At 30.8% G+C, this 18016-nt stretch overlaps 1 protein-coding gene across 5 annotated transcripts in view; it reads right to left on the bottom strand.

Annotated features, from left to right (window-relative positions):
* Positions 1–2131: 2131 nt before the first annotated feature.
* Positions 2132–18016, bottom strand: part of LOC107436818 (putative inorganic phosphate cotransporter) — a 36397-nt gene continuing 20512 nt past the window's right edge. For all 5 annotated transcript variants that reach the window (XM_071181425.1, XM_016048631.3, XM_016048630.3 and 2 more), the window contains 8 exons: positions 16694–16939; positions 11759–11942; positions 8689–8819; positions 6136–6285; positions 5911–6043; positions 4486–4641; positions 3796–3881; positions 2132–2412 (listed from right to left, as the gene is read on the bottom strand). In XM_071181425.1, coding sequence (XP_071037526.1) covers positions 2203–2412; positions 3796–3881; positions 4486–4641; positions 5911–6043; positions 6136–6285; positions 8689–8819; positions 11759–11942; positions 16694–16939 — 1296 coding nt within the window. In that variant the 3' untranslated portion in view covers positions 2132–2202. The remainder of the gene's footprint in view (positions 2413–3795; positions 3882–4485; positions 4642–5910; positions 6044–6135; positions 6286–8688; positions 8820–11758; positions 11943–16693; positions 16940–18016) is intronic.

An 18016-nucleotide genomic window follows, 5' to 3' on the forward strand; every position in this document is an offset into this window, starting at 1 on the left:
GGGGGGGCATCATGCCCCGGGCGCTACTCACAAAGGGGCGCCAAATGGTCAGCAAAACAAAAAAAATTGTTGGATAATTTTTATTTTTATTATAATTTATTTCTGGAAAATATATTTTAAATTTAGTGCCAGTGAAATATAATAAATGTTAATTCGTAAATAAAAAGGAACACTAATCAAACTGTAATAATATATTCATAATAGAAATGACACGTCTTTTCTAATGGCTGGCTGACTCGACCTGTATCTGTCAGCACTTCCTTATGGCATCTACGCTGTGTGGTTACATATATTATCTCCAAATATTTGCACTGTACAAAAATCGTTTGTATGTTTGTACAGTGTATAATACAGATTTCAATGGAATAGAACTCTTTATCGAAGAATGTGACTGTAAAATGTTACTCCTTTGTAGAAAAGAAATTGAACTTAAAACTCCATTAGAATTTCTTACTTTTATAATCCCGTATGGAGAAGATGTTTTTCCAAACCTGAGAGTGGCACTTCAAATACTCCTGACTATCTCAGTATCAATTGCTAACTGCGAATGGTCATTCAGCAAATTAAAATTAATTTTGACATATCTACGATCAACGGTGGGACAAGATCACCTAAGTGACCTGGCATTTTTAAGTGTGGAAAGAGAAAAATTTGAAATGATCAACTTTGATGATATTATTGATAAATTTGCTTCATCAAAAGCGGAAAATTTACACATAGTAATTAGTTTTATAATTGTATTATAATCATATTATTAAATATATGTATCTCCTTAGAGATAATAAATATTTACTTTTTTATTGTTTTAAAACTGCGTGTTTTTAAAATATTTCTTCATAAATATGTAAAATAAATAATGGGTATCTTTTGAACTAATTCTAGATGATCATATACATTTCAAAATCTAATTTTGTTTTCTCAACTACATTTTTTGTCTCAAATTTAATGCCTAGCTTGAGCCTATGACTTTATTTATTTTACTTAATTTATTTATTACTTTGCGAGTATATTTTACTTATAATATTAGATGGTTTTCGAGTGAGGGGGGGGGGGCGCTAAAAAGGTATTGTGCCCCGGGCGCGAGTTAAGCTCGCTACGGCACTGCTGATGGTAGTAAAGATTGTATAACTACGTTCTATTCTTCATACAGTATTTCAACTGAATATTTTTGCAATAAGGGTATATTAACGTTGTTTTCAGCTGGTTTTTTTGAAAACATAGCTTAATAGTTTTTTTTTAGTTTGTTGTGCTACTTTTGAATTTTCTATATCCAGTTTGGAATATTTAATGACAATAAGGTCTGTTTTTAAGACAACGCAGCAAACCGTACATTTTTATCATCTTGCATTTTTTTCATAAATTTTTATATACTTTCCGTCATTTCTGTAAGACCAGGAATTAAAGTAAAATTATTTCCTTACTAGCGACCATATATATCCAATATCCATCTACAAGATATCCAAAACCATGAAAATGATCAAACACCTCCAGCAATACACATGGGATAAAAAAAATCTAAAAATACACATGAGAAATATTTTCAAGAGTTGCAATGGGACTAAACAACTCTCTAACCGCTAGAATCTCTTTATCATCGGGCCGTAAGAGAAGGTTCAAATTTAATGTCATTAAATAGTTTTTCGAAATGACTATTTTTATTTTTGTGATTTGTCATGTATTTCCCATGATATCTCTATTTGGAACTATTTTCAGACATTTTCATTTTGCAATCACAACATTACCTATGACTGAAAAGGCAATAACCTACACGTTGAACTTTAATACTTTTTTTCTGGAAAACTCAAACCTTCAATAAAAAAATAGAGAATCCTATTTAAAATTTTTAAGTTGCACCTCAACTCCACCTCAGGGGGTGAGATTTAGGGTCCCGTTTGGTGTCATTAAATGCATCGTTTGAAAATATTCCATGTACTTTTAGATTTTCGATCACATGTGTACTTCCCGAGATATTTAAATGTTTCTCTGTTTGGATACTCTGCAATTGAATCATAAGAAACCTTAAATTGGTGGTTAATAAACATAAATTTATACACTTTCTTTCGTTGATTGCAATATATTTTCCAAACAATTCCCTTATGTGAATCGGTATTGAAAATAAGGCAAAAAATACTTAATGTAAAAAAGTAATATTTTATTAAAAAACATTTAATTTACAAACACATAATTTAATACCTATTATAGTTAAAGTTTTTCTTTATGATTAGCTTCTGATTTCTTTTCATTTTTTGAATCTTGCTCTTTTTGCTTCTCCTTCTCTTTGTTTTCTACTTCCTCCTCACATGTTCCCCATGTTTGAGGTTCTGATGTTCCAAATAGAACAAATATTAAAGTAGAAATGGCCACTACTCCTATAATTATGTAATAAACAAACCTCCACTGCGCTCTGGATCGCTACAAAAAATAATTTAAGTTCGAATAAATATTTCGGAACAAAATAAAAATGTAATAAAAAACATATTGAAACAAGCAAAATGAATATTTCAGATTCACCCTTGTGCTAAAAAATATTCTTAAATTTAATTTTTTAGAGTCAAAAATAGCATTATCCTTATAATTATTTTAATTATCCATTGTTTTCCCTTTAATTTTCTTCTCCATTTTTTTCATTCCATTCCATTTTCTTTTCATAAATGAGCTTCATTTTGAGTTAATGTGATTTCTTACACTATCTGAGTTATTAATTTCAAAAAAAAATTCCAAACCATAATGTTAAAGAATTGAAAGAAAATTTTTACTTTCTCTTATCTATCTACAGCAATCAACTCATAGTAAGTTTCTCAAAAATCATTTAAGAGAATTCATAAATGTGTGAAAAAGTCAAAATATATTACATACTTAATCCTTTAGTATCATGTGATTCAGAAAAAAAACGTATGATTTAAAAAAATATGTATAAAAATAAATATTTTGTTTTTTATCATTAAAAATTAATTTTAGTCCGTTTGTAAACGTTAAAGTTACATAGCTTTCAAAAAATATTTCTTTAATCAACTCAATCCCAAGAAGTGAGCAATGGCGCATTAAGGGACAAAGTGTAAAGTTCTTAGCACAAAAAAAATAAATAAAAAATAAATAAATAAATAAATTTTTTTTGAGGAATTTGTAGTAGATCTTGCCATGGGAGTTAAACTTGAATAAGCCATTTTAATTGCAACTAGGAATTTTTCAAATGGTACATAAATTTATCAATATTTTTAAATAGCTTCTGGTTTTTGCTCTATCACAGATTAGTTTTATGTCTGTAAATAGTTCGGAAAATCAATTAGTTTAATATGATAATATTTGAATCTAACTTAAATGTATTTCAATGTTGATGAAACCTTTCAGAAACATAAATGAAAGGTTTAAATTGGGCAGTAGTTCATACGCTTCTGTGACTTTTAAAAAAAAATTCAAACGTCGCAAACGTTATAAAATTGTTACATCTATTACAGTGATGTTTTCTTTTTAAAACTACATAAAGTATTTCTAAGAGACGGAATTGTAAACATGTTTACAATAAATCAACCAAGCGCGTCCCAGCTGTAATATTTGATATATAAACATAATAAGTACTTTGGCTTATACCATATGTTAGCATCTGTGTTACCGAATAAGACCAATCAGCACGGTATGTTATATCCGATTTAAAGAACTAGTAATGAACATATTTAAATCTAAATTTCAAAAAATACACGGATACAACTCCTTAATAACATCAGTACATAAAAATAGCAGAACACAAAAAATTCAACTTAGTATTTAATACATATAGTATAACTTAAATTTTCTCACCTCGTGTGTGGTGAAAAATCCAACCAAAGCAGGTATAACAAAAAACGGTACAACTCCAATTATGTTTAAAACTGCAGACAAAGTACCTGTAAATAGAATCGATTAAGGTATAACCTTTCTGAAACATCAATATAATATTAAAATGCGTTTTTTATGGACAATATTTTTGAAGACTTTATATCTTGGCTCTCGTAAATCAACCCGCACGAGTTAATTGATTTCCTAGATAAATACAGTTGTAAAACACAATTTTTTATGCTAATTACTGCTAATTAGCATTAATTTACAGCAAATCTTGCGATTGAAATAGATATTCAAAAAATGAAATATCTGAGAACATTTATGCAAAGCATTCCAAGTCACTGACATAGAAAAGGAAACAATTTTAAAATCCGTATAATTTTTTTAAAATTTTGAATAGAATATGTCACTGTGGTGAGGTTTTGAAAAATCATGTAACTATTTTTTTAAAAATTTTCTGGGTATATTATTATCTGTTTAGGTGAAAAGAAGTACACTTAAGTGATTCTTACGATTCAATTACTTAACAATAAGCAAATGTGAGATTTTTTTTAGGATACAGATTTGTATATAAATGGCCCAAATGGCGGATAAATTAGCATCACATTGCGCAAACCCAATAAAATATTTATTATTACGAATGTTATAAGCATGAATGCATTAACGTACCTGATAAGTTTGGGGCAATGTCAACTCCAGCCATGCAAACTCCAAATGTTACAAAATCACCTAATAAACCACCCAAGGTGAAGAATACTGTATTCAGAATAGGATCACACCCTGCTACAATAATGGCTACAAATCCAAGGCAAGCAAACACGGAATCTTAAAAAAGGAAAACAATAACTCAGTTAATGAATACCAACTTCAAGAAGCAAAAAGTATCAGCGTTTAGAGTGTTAATATTTCGGTCAAAACGACAAAGTTAGAATTTTCTTACAAACTATTAAGAAAACATGAAATAATTTTGATAATAGTATACAATAATAGCCTGTTAATAAGTTTCTGTTAGATGTTTTGAAATGAAAGCTATTTTTATAGATTTGCGATACTTGTTAAAATATAAAATAACGAAAAATTCTGCACTTTAGATGCAGCCGATCAAGCTTCACTCATTTGAAAACCGATTATTTGAATTGTTTAATTAATCGAATCAATGAATTTTTTTTCTTGAGTCGCGAGGCTCAAGGGATAAAACGTTCGGCTCACATTGAGGTACAACAGGTTCGAATCCAAGAGGTAGATGGTTGATACGAATTCTTCTCATGGCTTGCACCAATTAGAGTGCTGACCTAAAATATTCTCAGTGATAGAAGGATCAGAAGTTAGAATCTCCCTGGTTAGAATCCATCAGGCTAACCGTGAAATTGTTTGGTGGTTTTCCTATCCCTGCAACGCAAAGTTACGGAGTTGAACATTTATAGTCATAAACTCAGAATTGTGATGGCTGTTCAATTCCGGTTAAAAAAAATTGATAATTTTTTTTTGGTTGTCTAGAAATTGAAATTACAATAATTGCCATGATATTGTTACTCAAAAATGAGATAGTTAAAAGACAGGAGAAATAAAACGAAACAGCAAGCTCTTGCATAAATTAATATTTAAGTGAGGAAGGACAAAAGCATATTTAATCTTGACCAATCACCAGCGAAATTAGTAAGAGCAAATAATGGAATAAATCCTTCCAAAACCAATTTATTTGAGAATAAAACTTTAAAGAGGATCCTAACAAAGAACAAATGAAATCCAGTCCTATTCACGCTCTATAGAAGCTAATTGTCTTGCTGATTAGGAATAATCTGAACGGTTCGCTAAACTTGGTTCTTCTCAAAAAGGTTAGGCTTAGCTAATACTTTTAACATTGATATCTCTATGCGTGATTTTAAAGCCGCCAAATCGTTTTAATTATAAAAACAACCGGTTATGATGAATTATTCTATCAAGTTTCAGAATGTTCATCACAGTTCAGAATGTTCAGTTTTACACCACAACGAATACTACTGAAATTCGAAATTATGCTGAATCACGCTGCATATTAATGGTGATAATTTCAGAACACAATGGATATATCAAAAGTAAAATTTTGTTATTTACTTATAGCAGTAGCTCCTTTTCTGAGAAATTCCTTGCTGACATAACGTCTTTTCAAAGCCCAATCTGCAGGATATCCACATAAGCAGGCAAATAAACCTCGTACCAAATGAGGCCAGCTAGACAATTCACCAGTCTAATTAAGTACATTTCTCGTAAACATTAATCATTGTTATGTTATACAATTACAAATATTACAAATAATTACACAAATGTGTTTATACATACCATTTTGCTATCTATATTTAGAATAGTTCCCATGTACAAAGCCTGGACCGAGCAGAAAAACCCTAAAATCCAAAATTGCCCAAAATACCCTATAGCCAAAGACCAGAAAGCTTTAGATTTTAAAATAGATTTCCATGGAATCTTTTTGATCTGAAAAAATTTGATTAAAAATGCTTTAAATAGTTTTTTTGGTGGCACTTTAATAAATGCATATTTAAATTATCTGTGCATTTTTGAAGAAAACTTTTCTGACACCACAGGATTAAATAAACTGCTATTGTATGTTTTCATTTATTAAAAAATATTAGATATGATACAAATGATAATAATAATATGATGCTAATGACAAAATATAAAATATGCACCATATGAAGGAAGTAATTGTATGTGCAATGCGGGGAAAAAAACGAATAACCCCCAATAATTTTTATTCTAATGATCGGATCTTCACGTTCTAGGACTCAATCTTAATGGCTCGAGGGTGTGACTTCAAATATGCTAATTAATTATTGCTCATGATATTTTAATCCCAATTTGAACACAAAAACACACTTTCTCTGAATAAACATACCTTTTTTTTTGGACTGATTCAGTTACCTTACCTTTAAAATATAGGGGTTAGCCGCAATCTGGTATATATGGTCCCCATAGTTTGTATCCCTCGTAACCCACGATAGGTGTGCTCTCAGTATAATGTGTAGTTCTAGGTATTATCAAGACAACGACGACCTGTTACATCATTTAGTTATGGATTTGCCAAAAAAATTGACTTCATCATTAAATTTGGAGACTTTTTTTAAATAAAAAATAAGTCATGTTGCTTTTATTTAATAAGAATGTAACATTTTTAGTAAATAATTGTCAAATCTAAATTAAATTCAGAACTTAGATTTATTCAAATCCCTTAACGTATTTTTTTGAAGCTTTTAGGTAAGGAAAGTAAAAAAACTGTTCTACACTTAAATCAAAGCCATAGTTTTAAACTGTATATCTTGTGCGAAGAATTGTCTGAACTTTAAAACGGATAAATAACTTAAATATTTTAAAAGTTGCTAAACTTTTTTTAAAAATCTCCAGTTTGGTGACATTTTCTACCTAGGTGAAAATTCTCAAAATTAATGCCATATTCAATTTTTTTTTTTGCAAATTTTTTATTAGCCCGGATAATGCTGCAATTAGTAAGTTTTTAAATATTAAAAAGTTAGACCACAAACGCTTTTCATTTTCTCAAAACTGTGAATTTTCTCCATATTGATGTTTTACTCCGTTTTCAGAATAAACAGAGAGGTTGCGTGCTAACGATAGGTTAAACTTGACCTAAAAGTTATGAATAAATTTTGCAAACTTACAGTACTTATAAAAATTGTATATTGTTCGCAAAAAAGCTTAATTTCATACAACGATAGCCTTCTAAAAATAGCTTTAAAGTTGCACTTTCCAATTAAATGAGAAGTACATTTTTAAGAAACTTACACAATTCTAAAGCAAAAACTATAATTACTCTTCATAGCAGAATCATCATCATAAAAACATTGCAATGTATTTAAGTAATTCTAAAATGTACTTAAACTGAAGTAAGCAAAAAATAGATTATGTTCAAATTATCTTCAAGAATTCTCTCGCTCTCTTTGTCTTAACACATTCACGCCGGGGTACCCACCGGTGGGTCACGCTAGATTGTCTCATCTTGGCAGCGCACCGAAGTAAAAACTGGTAACAATAAATTTCATTTTTTAGTTTTTTTTCCGGGAATGATTAAAATCCATAACTACCAATTGTTTTTAACGGATGCAATTTTTATATTGAATTGCTTCTTTGCCGTGATAAATTTCCTTACAGTGAATTGTTATTGTTGAGAATAGATTAACTCCTCCCGAATATTATCTAATATTGAAATAGTTCTTCTACCAGTATTTTCTCTTCTCCCGTACCAGTATTTTCACTTTTCCCGGCGTGAACGTGTTAATGTACAAAATATTTACCAACATTTTAATCAAATTCAATACCTCAGTCACTCAAATACCATGCCAAGATATACGTAGCCAGATATGCGAACTTGCTCCGGACAGCAAATATATATTTTAAAGTGGTAGTTTATCAATTGTGATTCTTGGTTTCATAAATCCAATTTAGTAGATTTTCATCCACCACTATTTCTAAATCATTCGTAGGCTTATATAATTCACCGTTTTATAGTACTTATGTCATGCTATATCTTTTAAAAAGCAAGCAAAAATAGTCAAATATTTGCAAAATTTACTTTGTAGCTATTTACCGTTTTTTTAATCATTTTGACGTGCCCGGAGCAGTTGGCATCTCTGCGCAGCATAAAGCAGTAATGTTACTTGAAATAAAATTTTGTATTCCAAGTACCATTTATTATTTCTATAGATATTACTTTGAAAAATGCAATTCCTCTCGACATAATAAAGGTATTTTTAGTTTTATATTAAGAAAAAAATAGCTTCTTGGATGGTGTTTTTACGTATTTGAACGTATTGTTAATAAGTATATTATGAGATAATCAAATATTTTCGGCTTTAAATAGCTTACCTGTTTTTGTTCTGTTGGTCCTAAATTTCCTGCAATGTATTTTAGTTCTTTTTCAGTAATGTTAGGGTGATCTGTTGGCTCGCCATAAATTAAGAGGTAGCTCAGACTACACCATAAAAATCCACAAATACCTTTAATAATTTAAAACAAAATCACATCAAAAGATGAAGCACAGCATGTTTATAAATTCAATGGACAAAAATAAAAATTTCTTTCGTAAAAAACTATTTTTTGATATACATTCCAAGAAAAAATATTTATAACAATATACTTTTAAAATATTTAAACAAAGTCAGAACTCATGACTTTTTTTCTACAATTACATATTAAATATTTGGCACTATTAATTTGGAATCATAATCGTGCAACAACTCATCTAGACATTTTTAAGGACATTTTTAAGAACTTATGCCATTTTTATCTACTACTTGCTGTTTGTTTCAACTTAATAACCCTCGGTCCTTACAAGTCCCCATGAACTTGATTTTGTCATCTAGCATTTTAATTAATTTTTTACATTTTATTTTATAACCTTCATTGAACAGACGACCCAGTTTTTGGATTTACAACTAATAATGTTCAACTATGTAGCCTTATAATTTTGAACCCAATCCAGAAGACAAGGGAACTTCTGGATCAAGTAGTGGGAAAAATTTGCCTTCGTGAAGGAGTTTTTGATGGCACTAACCAGCATTTGCGTTATCTGGAGAGAAAGACCACTAGAACCTCCCACGGCTAGACTAGCCGCAAGGGGACTCTAACGCATGATCCGTCTTGCTTATCTTCATTCTGTCTGCTTGGTACAACCTTTGGATTATCTTTCTTTTTATCTGTTTCTATAACTGTTTTGTTTTTATAAATGAAAATCTTCCCGTTTGGCCCTATTCTTCATCTGCATTTCTCAGATCACATCTTAGCTCCATTCACCAAATACATCCATTAAAATCTTTCCCTCTCATACTCTCAACAGTTTATCATCACATTTTCTCACAGTCCGTGTCTCAAAACTATTAACAATTAACCTCTGTAACTACTTTATATTTTCGGAATTATATTATTAATTTATCAAATACTCATTTACTTATGTTCATGTCATTTTTTAATTACTCTGCTTCTAATTAGGGATGTTTCTCTTACCTGGATACTCTAATATTTACTCCAAAGTTTTAGGGTGTATTTAAAATATTTTAGTGTTATTTGTAAAATTATGGTAGTTTTGTCAAATGTGACCAGCTTTAAAAAAACAAAAAATCATTCAGACACTATTCATTACGATAACTTAGACATTAATAACTTTGTGATTCTCTTCTAAAAACTCTCACCCAGTGAGATTTTAAACTTTAAACTCTAGGTTAGCCGACTCTCAAGTGTGAAAAGTACTATTTTATCCCCAATCTTACGCATGCCTGCACATATTCCAAACACTTTTGATAGATTTTCTACTCGCATCGTGCCTTCAGTGACATGCAGTGAGAGGATGAGGCTATCAACGATTCTAGACATACAAAGTGGACATTAATTTGACCACTAAGGACATAAGATTTTAAGATTTTGTACTATTATGTTATCACGGAATATAATTTTTTAACAGATATTTAACTAATATTTTATGAAGAACAAACTATGATTTTGAAGCGAATTTAAAAATGAAATATTAGATCATTAAAAAAAACATTCACAGCGTTTAAGAAAACCTTAAGAATACTCTGGAAATAATAAATTTTCTACTATATAAGAATTTCCTCAAATATTTAAATCGAAATAATTTCAAATATGTATTTTCATTTTTGATCGTTCTAAATATTTCGCATTGCTTTTCTTTTTTATTCAAAAAAGCATCGACCATTACTCTTTTCAAAGGTATTTAATTAAAGAGTTGACCCCGGATATCCACATATACCTGCACGTCACTGCTTGCCTTGGATATATTTTCCTTATTTTTGTCAACAATGAAACTATTAAGAACTGCGCATTGCAGAAATGTCCAAAAACTATTTAAATTAAGTAAAAAGAAGCAATTAGATAAAATAAAGAAGGGAAGAATGATTGAAGGAACAGAAAGAAAGATGGCCGTTATCAAATTGGGTTGAATCATCCTTTACGTAACCTTATTGTGAAGACAAAGATCTAATTATCTTCATCAAAGTTACATTATCTATTCAATGAAATGATACTTAGTTCCCATTACTAGATTCGTTTTAATAATATAATTTTTATTTAATTAAATTAACGAGGCAAAAGCTTCTATCTGTTCTATCTGTCCTTCTATTGTTATTGGGGAGACAGTGATCCACTTGCATGGTGCCCACGATGAAGTGATCAACAATAGATGATTACACCAGTTAGGCACTATTAGGTGTGAAAAAATAGTAGATTAAAGAAATATTCTCTTTTTTTACTTTTGACGAAATTCATTTCCTTGAAGTCGTCACTTTGACGAAATGTTCGCTCTGAGCATATACCAGGAAACTTGAATTTTGAGTATCCATCCTTTTCAGAGCAGAAGGAGAAAGAAAAGTCTATGTCAAATTCCGATATTTATCGTCAATAATTTGGCTGTTTATCTGGAGAACTGTCTAGGACAAAGGGGGAAAATTTTTTGTAAGAAGTAGACATTAGTATAAGTTCTGCTAAGATTAGGAAAACAACTGCTGCTATGTAGAATGTATCCCTTGCTGCTGCAGACGAAATGATTCTATGTATTCGAAGAATTATGGCCTGTGACTTGCATGCAGCACTCTATACGAATAGTAAAGAAAACAATGCAATCATTTTCTTTAACTAAGAATCCTACTAATAAGCACTGTTTTATTCCGATTGCGTCTATTTCAATACAATGCCTCTATTTCACTCTATTTCACCACCAAATACACGCTGGTGAATAATTAATCAGTTATATGCAATATTGGTGCAATTTTCCTATCCCCCATCATAATCCAGAATGATGGCGCGCCTATGGCTGTTGCCCTTGTAACTGCACCGTGCGTGTAAGCTTTTAATTTAAGCAACCTTTACATAATACTTTAAAATGATAACCCACATAAATCTTCCAAAATATATTAACAATTACCTCCAAAGTAGAACACCGAAGGCCATCCACCTAGTATATCGGATGTGCATAGGAATCCAGCTGTTATAAATGAAACAAAGGTACCGACACCATATCCGGCGAGTAAGATTGATGCGCTTAAACTTCTCTCTGTTTCTGGAATCCATCGAGATAGGAGATAAAAAAGCACAGGAATTACAGGAGCCTAGATTATATCATTTCATATGATTAGTAATTTAATTTCAATATAACATGATTTTTAAATTCAATAATTTCTAGAAGAAATTTAGATATATTTCTTTTTTCTCTTATAACCAAAAAAATATGTATATGTAGTTTGAAATAATCCATGTTATATCTTTATATCTTTTATCAAATGATTTCATGAGATATCTAAATTTCTGTAATCATGATAAATTTTAAATTTTTTCTGTTCTGCTCTTTTTTTTCTTTTAAAAGTCTCAAATAAAGTCATTTAACGTGTATGCAATGTTTGCCAATTCTATTATTTTATAAAACTTTGGTAAGCTAGTTGAAACTGATGGCATAAAAAAGTTTTTGGTAAATATTTCGATCAAATACATTAATTATTATGTAAGTGCTTAACCATAGATAATTAAATTTTAATCCTTCTCTATGGCTTATAAACTACAAATAGGGTACATGGACTATATCATAGACTGCAAATCAAAAAATGCATATATTTTTTCAAATTTCCTTTGTTTATGCCAAACAAATTAGCATGCATAGTTTAAGATAAATGCTATCAAATTTTAATTAAGAAAAGTATAAGATAAATAAGGAAATTTAACGCTTGCAACCTAAGAAAATCTTAAATTCGCTTCACGAAACTGACAAATATATGAAAAATATTTGAGGAATGTTTAGTAAATTAGGATTCCCAATTTAAACTGTAGTAAAACTTTTTAACTGTCATATTTTTAATATAATAATATCATTTGGTTTAAAATACATTGAATTAGTGTTAGCATTGGTTAGTGTTGGCATTATTGTTAACTTTGGCTCTAAAAGCGCATACGGTAAAATAAGCGTTGCACGGTCCGTTTACTAACGTTGTGGCTTGCATCTGGGTACCAATTTGAACAAATGTTGCACTTTACTTGCTGCTTACTTTTTCCTTAGCAGTTTTCTCGATCTCCCCCCCCCCTATTCGTGAATGTTCATTATCTAGACGTACATATTGGTGTCCATATATTAGCACGTCAAACTCAGTATACTCTAGATTAAGGTAAATAGATTTATAAACCATAATTTAAGGACAAATCAGAGGAGTGCCTTCGGAATTTTGTGATTTGAGGATACCCATATATTTATGAAAAATATTAATTTGTACGTGCAACAAAGACTTTTTGAAAAAAAATTTGATAACAGATATTGGATGCAGAATTATAAGACAAGTGTGGCGTTTTCATCTGTTAGTTTAAGCATGGTGCTTTTGCACTTTTTGCTTGCGTTCTTTTCTAGAGAAAACTATCTTGTTTAATAAAAAATGAGCATTTTCCATTTTTTTTCTCTATTTGATTGCATATAAAAAATAATATGTTCCCATAAAATTTGGAAAGCATTTGAGGACATAAGTTGAAATTTGGAGATATTTTCTGTCCTCAAAGATGATTTTCAACACAATCAGGAAAATTTGAGGACAGACCACAAGACTTGAGGACGTCTAATCACCTTACTCACTAAAAGATGACGTTGATCAGTAAAATCCGAGTTTTCTGATGATTTCGGAAATTGAATGCTAGTCATAAACAGGTCGTCAGTCAGTACTCTCCACGCAACGCTCATTTTGTCGAATGGGAGTCGTTAACCTAGCACATTATTAACTGGCTATCATTAATTAAATGGAACTTTAGTGTAGTTGATGAAAGGGTAAAATTAAAGGCTTATCTTTAAAATTCTTTGCATTACACATTTTTCTTCTAGAGAGTTTTTTAAACTTCTTTTTACTCAAAACTGACTACTCGAAAAGTTCAAAGGTAAGTTTCAGCATTGAGTGACTCTATATTGCAGACCTTGAGTGGGCATAAAAAAGTGATGAGACATAAAATTTATTAGTATAGTAATTCTTCTCGTATTTTTCCTTCTCAAATGACTTACACGCTTGTTAAATGTGTTGCATAAACAAACGTTCCAACTAAAGATCACTGATAATTGTACTAAATATAATTTTTATTATCTATAATTTGCTGATATAATGTTTGATGAAATATTTTATTTTGTAACTTTTATATTCATTTCTTAGTAATTACTTATTGAAAGGATATTAGAAGTCATAATCACAAATAACTAACCGCGATACTCATTTCGTTGAAAGGATTTTACAAAACATTTTTATCTTCATTTTATCTCACTCTTTTTTATAATTTTTTTTTCATTTTGTTAATCCTTTTCATCACTTTGTCATTCTTGGTTGATTTTAATTATCGATTAGTTGTTTGCCTATAATGAACTTTCCAAACACTTTATAAAAATTGTTTAAAAATGTCTTAATTCAGCGATAATATCATAATTTTATATAATATGATTGATCAGTGACAAATTAGGTTTTAAACCTTATTTCCTCCGCTTATTTAACCGGATTATTTATTTTATTTATTCGATCATCGGAATCAGACTTCCTTTGATCTTCGGACTCCAATTTACAGAATCCATATAAAATGTATTCTCTCCTGAAACTGAATTTACTGTTTGATAGAACAATTGTATAAGTCAAGATAGAGCAATTAGATAGAACAATTTGTTAGAACAATTAGATGAACAATTACTTAAAACATCTTCAGGGAAGAAGTTTTGTGAAAATAGAGAAAATCTTTCTTCAAGGCACTGAAAATTCATTAAATATCATGAGAGGTAAGTTAAAATAAATATCATGAGTGGAAAAACATAAAAATTTCTTGCAAATAAGCGGCTTAAAACTCACGAGCTAATTTTTAACAGTTAAGTATGCTACAAAAAAATAAAGGATATATTTGTGTCGCATTACAATCTAGCAGCAGATGAAGGCATGCGTTTAAAATATCTATATTGAATCCATTTACGTTTGGTTATTTCTTTAATATTTGTCCAGACTTAGTGATAACTATGGAGCTAACCTAGAAAGTACTTTAGCAGATTAAACTTTAAATGCAAGAACTAATCTTATTTTATTTTATAACCGCGCATCTAATAGCTGACCTATTTTTTAATTTACGACCATCGTCGTTCAACTCCGTAGCCTAATGATTGAACTCAACCCAGAAAATGAGAGAGCTACCGAATAAAGCATTTTGACAAACAATAGGGAACCAAACTAGATTTCGTGAATGACTTTTTGGTGGAAGCCACATTAGCGTTGCGTCTAGAGGAAATCCACAAAAAACCTTACACGGTTAGCTTGATATTGGCGGCAATGGGATTTTAACTCATCCATCTACCACTGAGGATATTTTACGTCAGCACTGTGGTCGATGCGAGCCGGAAGCAGAATGATATCGACCAGTCACCACTGGAATTCGAGCCTGCGTCATCTCATCTGAATGCAAGCGCTTAATCTCCTAGGCCCCCCGTGGCTAATTGTAGATTAATTTTGTATTTTATTGAGAAGCTTATCTTATTTTAAGTGTGCGACTACCATTGTTTAACTATATAGCCATGTAATTTTGAACCCAATCCAGAACACAAGAAACCCCTGAATCAAGGACTAGGAGAAAATTGTCTACGTGGAAGAATTTTGATGGAACTGACCAGCATTTGCGTTACACGGAGAAAAAAGTCACGAAAACCTCATGCGGTTAGCCTGAAAAGTTTTTAGTACTTTTTAATTTCTTCCAAATATTTTTAAGCTTATTACAATAAGCCTAAATGACTTTAGGCTAATTAGAAAATGTGCGAGGAATAATTACACAAAATCCACTTTGGCTTGTTGCAAAAAAAACCCTTTAATGAGACTATGCACAATAATAATTCATTAATCTGAGTGTATTTTTCTTTAAATTTTATTTATAACAGTCGTTGAACTGCTTTTTTATAATTGCCACTGATCAAGCACGTTCCCGGGGTTGAGGTTGGCTGGAATAATGGCCAGACGCGGATTATACAGGTAAGGGTTTTACTAACCTAGGTACGTATCCGCGTCTGGAAGGAAAGAAAGTAGTTGAACAGCCGACCCAATTTTTGGGTTTACGACTACGAATGTTCAACTCCATAACCTTGCAATTTTGAACCTAATCCAGAACACAAGGAAACTCCTGGATCAAGTATTGGGAGAAATTTACCTTCGTGAATTACTTTTTCATGGAACTAACCCGCATTTGCGTTACATGGAGAGGAAAACCACGAGAACCTCCCACGGTCAGCTGGACGGCAAGGGGACTCTAACCTATTAACCGTCTACCACTGAGGATATTTCACGTCAGTACTGTGGTCGGTTCAAGCCGGATGCGGAATTCGTATCGACCAGCCATTGCTAGAATCGATCCCGGTTCAGCTCACTCTAAAGCGAATGCTCTTTCCCTTGAGCCATCGCGGCTCAATTTGAGGGTATTGTAAAATGCTTGAAAAAAAAGTCAGTTGAGCAATAAATTATATATTTTCGAATTTTTATAAAGCTTAGTTGCCTTACTTCAATAAGCCTAAAATGTGCTACGCCGATTGAAATATACAAGTGAATTATGTAACTTGCATTACGCATTACAAAATGATGATTATTGTTTGTAAAGAGCCGGTTATTCTATTAGACATCGGAATTGTTCCTTTAAAATGCATTTAAACACTATTTTATTCCTTTTTTTATTTTATAGGTTAAAATTACGAGATTGTATTATTATTAATTCTACTTAAAACCATATTATTAATTCTAATTTTTCGGCTGTTTTATAGGGAAAAAAAAGTAGAACTCAATATATTTATTAAAAAATTACAATAAGTACTAAAACTTCAAATATTTTAACTCACCGTTCCAACACCAACTAGGAACCTGCATACCCCAAACAATATAATAGAAACACGTGCTGCAAAAGGGGCTACAAAAGTACACAAAGATGCTAGCAGTATGAATCCCATAATTGTTCTTTTGCCACCGTATAGTTCTGCCATCCGGCCGCCAGGAAGAACGCCAACTAATTGGCCATAATACAGACAGCCAATCAGCATACCTTCTGTTTCTGGACTCCATTTAAACTCACCCTGTTTACTAGAAGACTGAATAAAGGACAAATAATTATTCTTTCAGCAAAATTTTATGAGTCAGCTTTTAAGACATTTTAAATAAGTTGAAATTGTCAAATTTGAAATCGTGTTTTCTCAGCTACCAGAATTTTTGAAAATATTCTTCAGGTTCTTCAGTTACATTTGTCAAATAAGAAAAAAAGTGTAGTTCTCAAAAAAGTTTATAGTTTTAAATTTGAAAAACCTTTCGCTGAAAAGCACAACAATTATATTAATTGCGCTGAAATCGTAGTTTGAAGTTTTATAGATATCAAAGAAGAAAAAGGAAACGTATTTATATACAGGGTGTCCCAAAACGACCGCATAAACTCTGCACAGCTAGATTCCTCGTTGGGAGTACATAAAAACTGCCCAAAGAAGCGTTCCTGTACTATCCATAGTTTACGAGAAAAATACGAAAAACAAAGTATGACGTCACTGCCGGTGCACGAAAAAAACTTTATTGGACTTATCAACAACGGTAATTGCATATCTTTCCAGACGATAATGTTTAAAATGTTAAAATCTTACATCTGCTTTAAATTGTGCATAGTATACTGCTGTTGATATGTACAATAATGTGTTTCTTCTTGGAACCGGCAGTGACGTCATACTTTGTTTTTCGTATTTTTCTCGTAAACTATGGATCGTACAGGAACGCTTCTTTGGGCAGTTTTTATGTACTCCCAATGAGGAATCTGGCTATGCAGATTTCATGCAGTCGTTTGTATAATTTAAAAATATATCTTCTCAACTATCTAAAAATTATTGCGCAATCATTTAGACACTCCAAAATATAATAATATCGTAATTAGGTTACGACACTCGTTACTAGCAAATTAAAAATGTTGGTGCTTTTTTAATTGTATGTTTCAACACATGCAATTCAAAAATCCTATTTTTATTAAAGGAATATTTTTATTATTTTAAAAAAGACTAATTACTGTGTGTTTTCAAAATGCATTTATATTACATCATCCTCGGTATTTAACATTTTGATAATGTAGGAGACATTATTGAATAATATATATATATATATATAAAAAATGCCACTGATCAAGCACGTTCCCG

The sequence above is a fragment of the Parasteatoda tepidariorum genome, chromosome 5 (assembly GCF_043381705.1).
Source record: "Parasteatoda tepidariorum isolate YZ-2023 chromosome 5, CAS_Ptep_4.0, whole genome shotgun sequence".
Taxonomy (NCBI): Eukaryota; Metazoa; Arthropoda; class Arachnida; order Araneae; family Theridiidae; genus Parasteatoda; species Parasteatoda tepidariorum.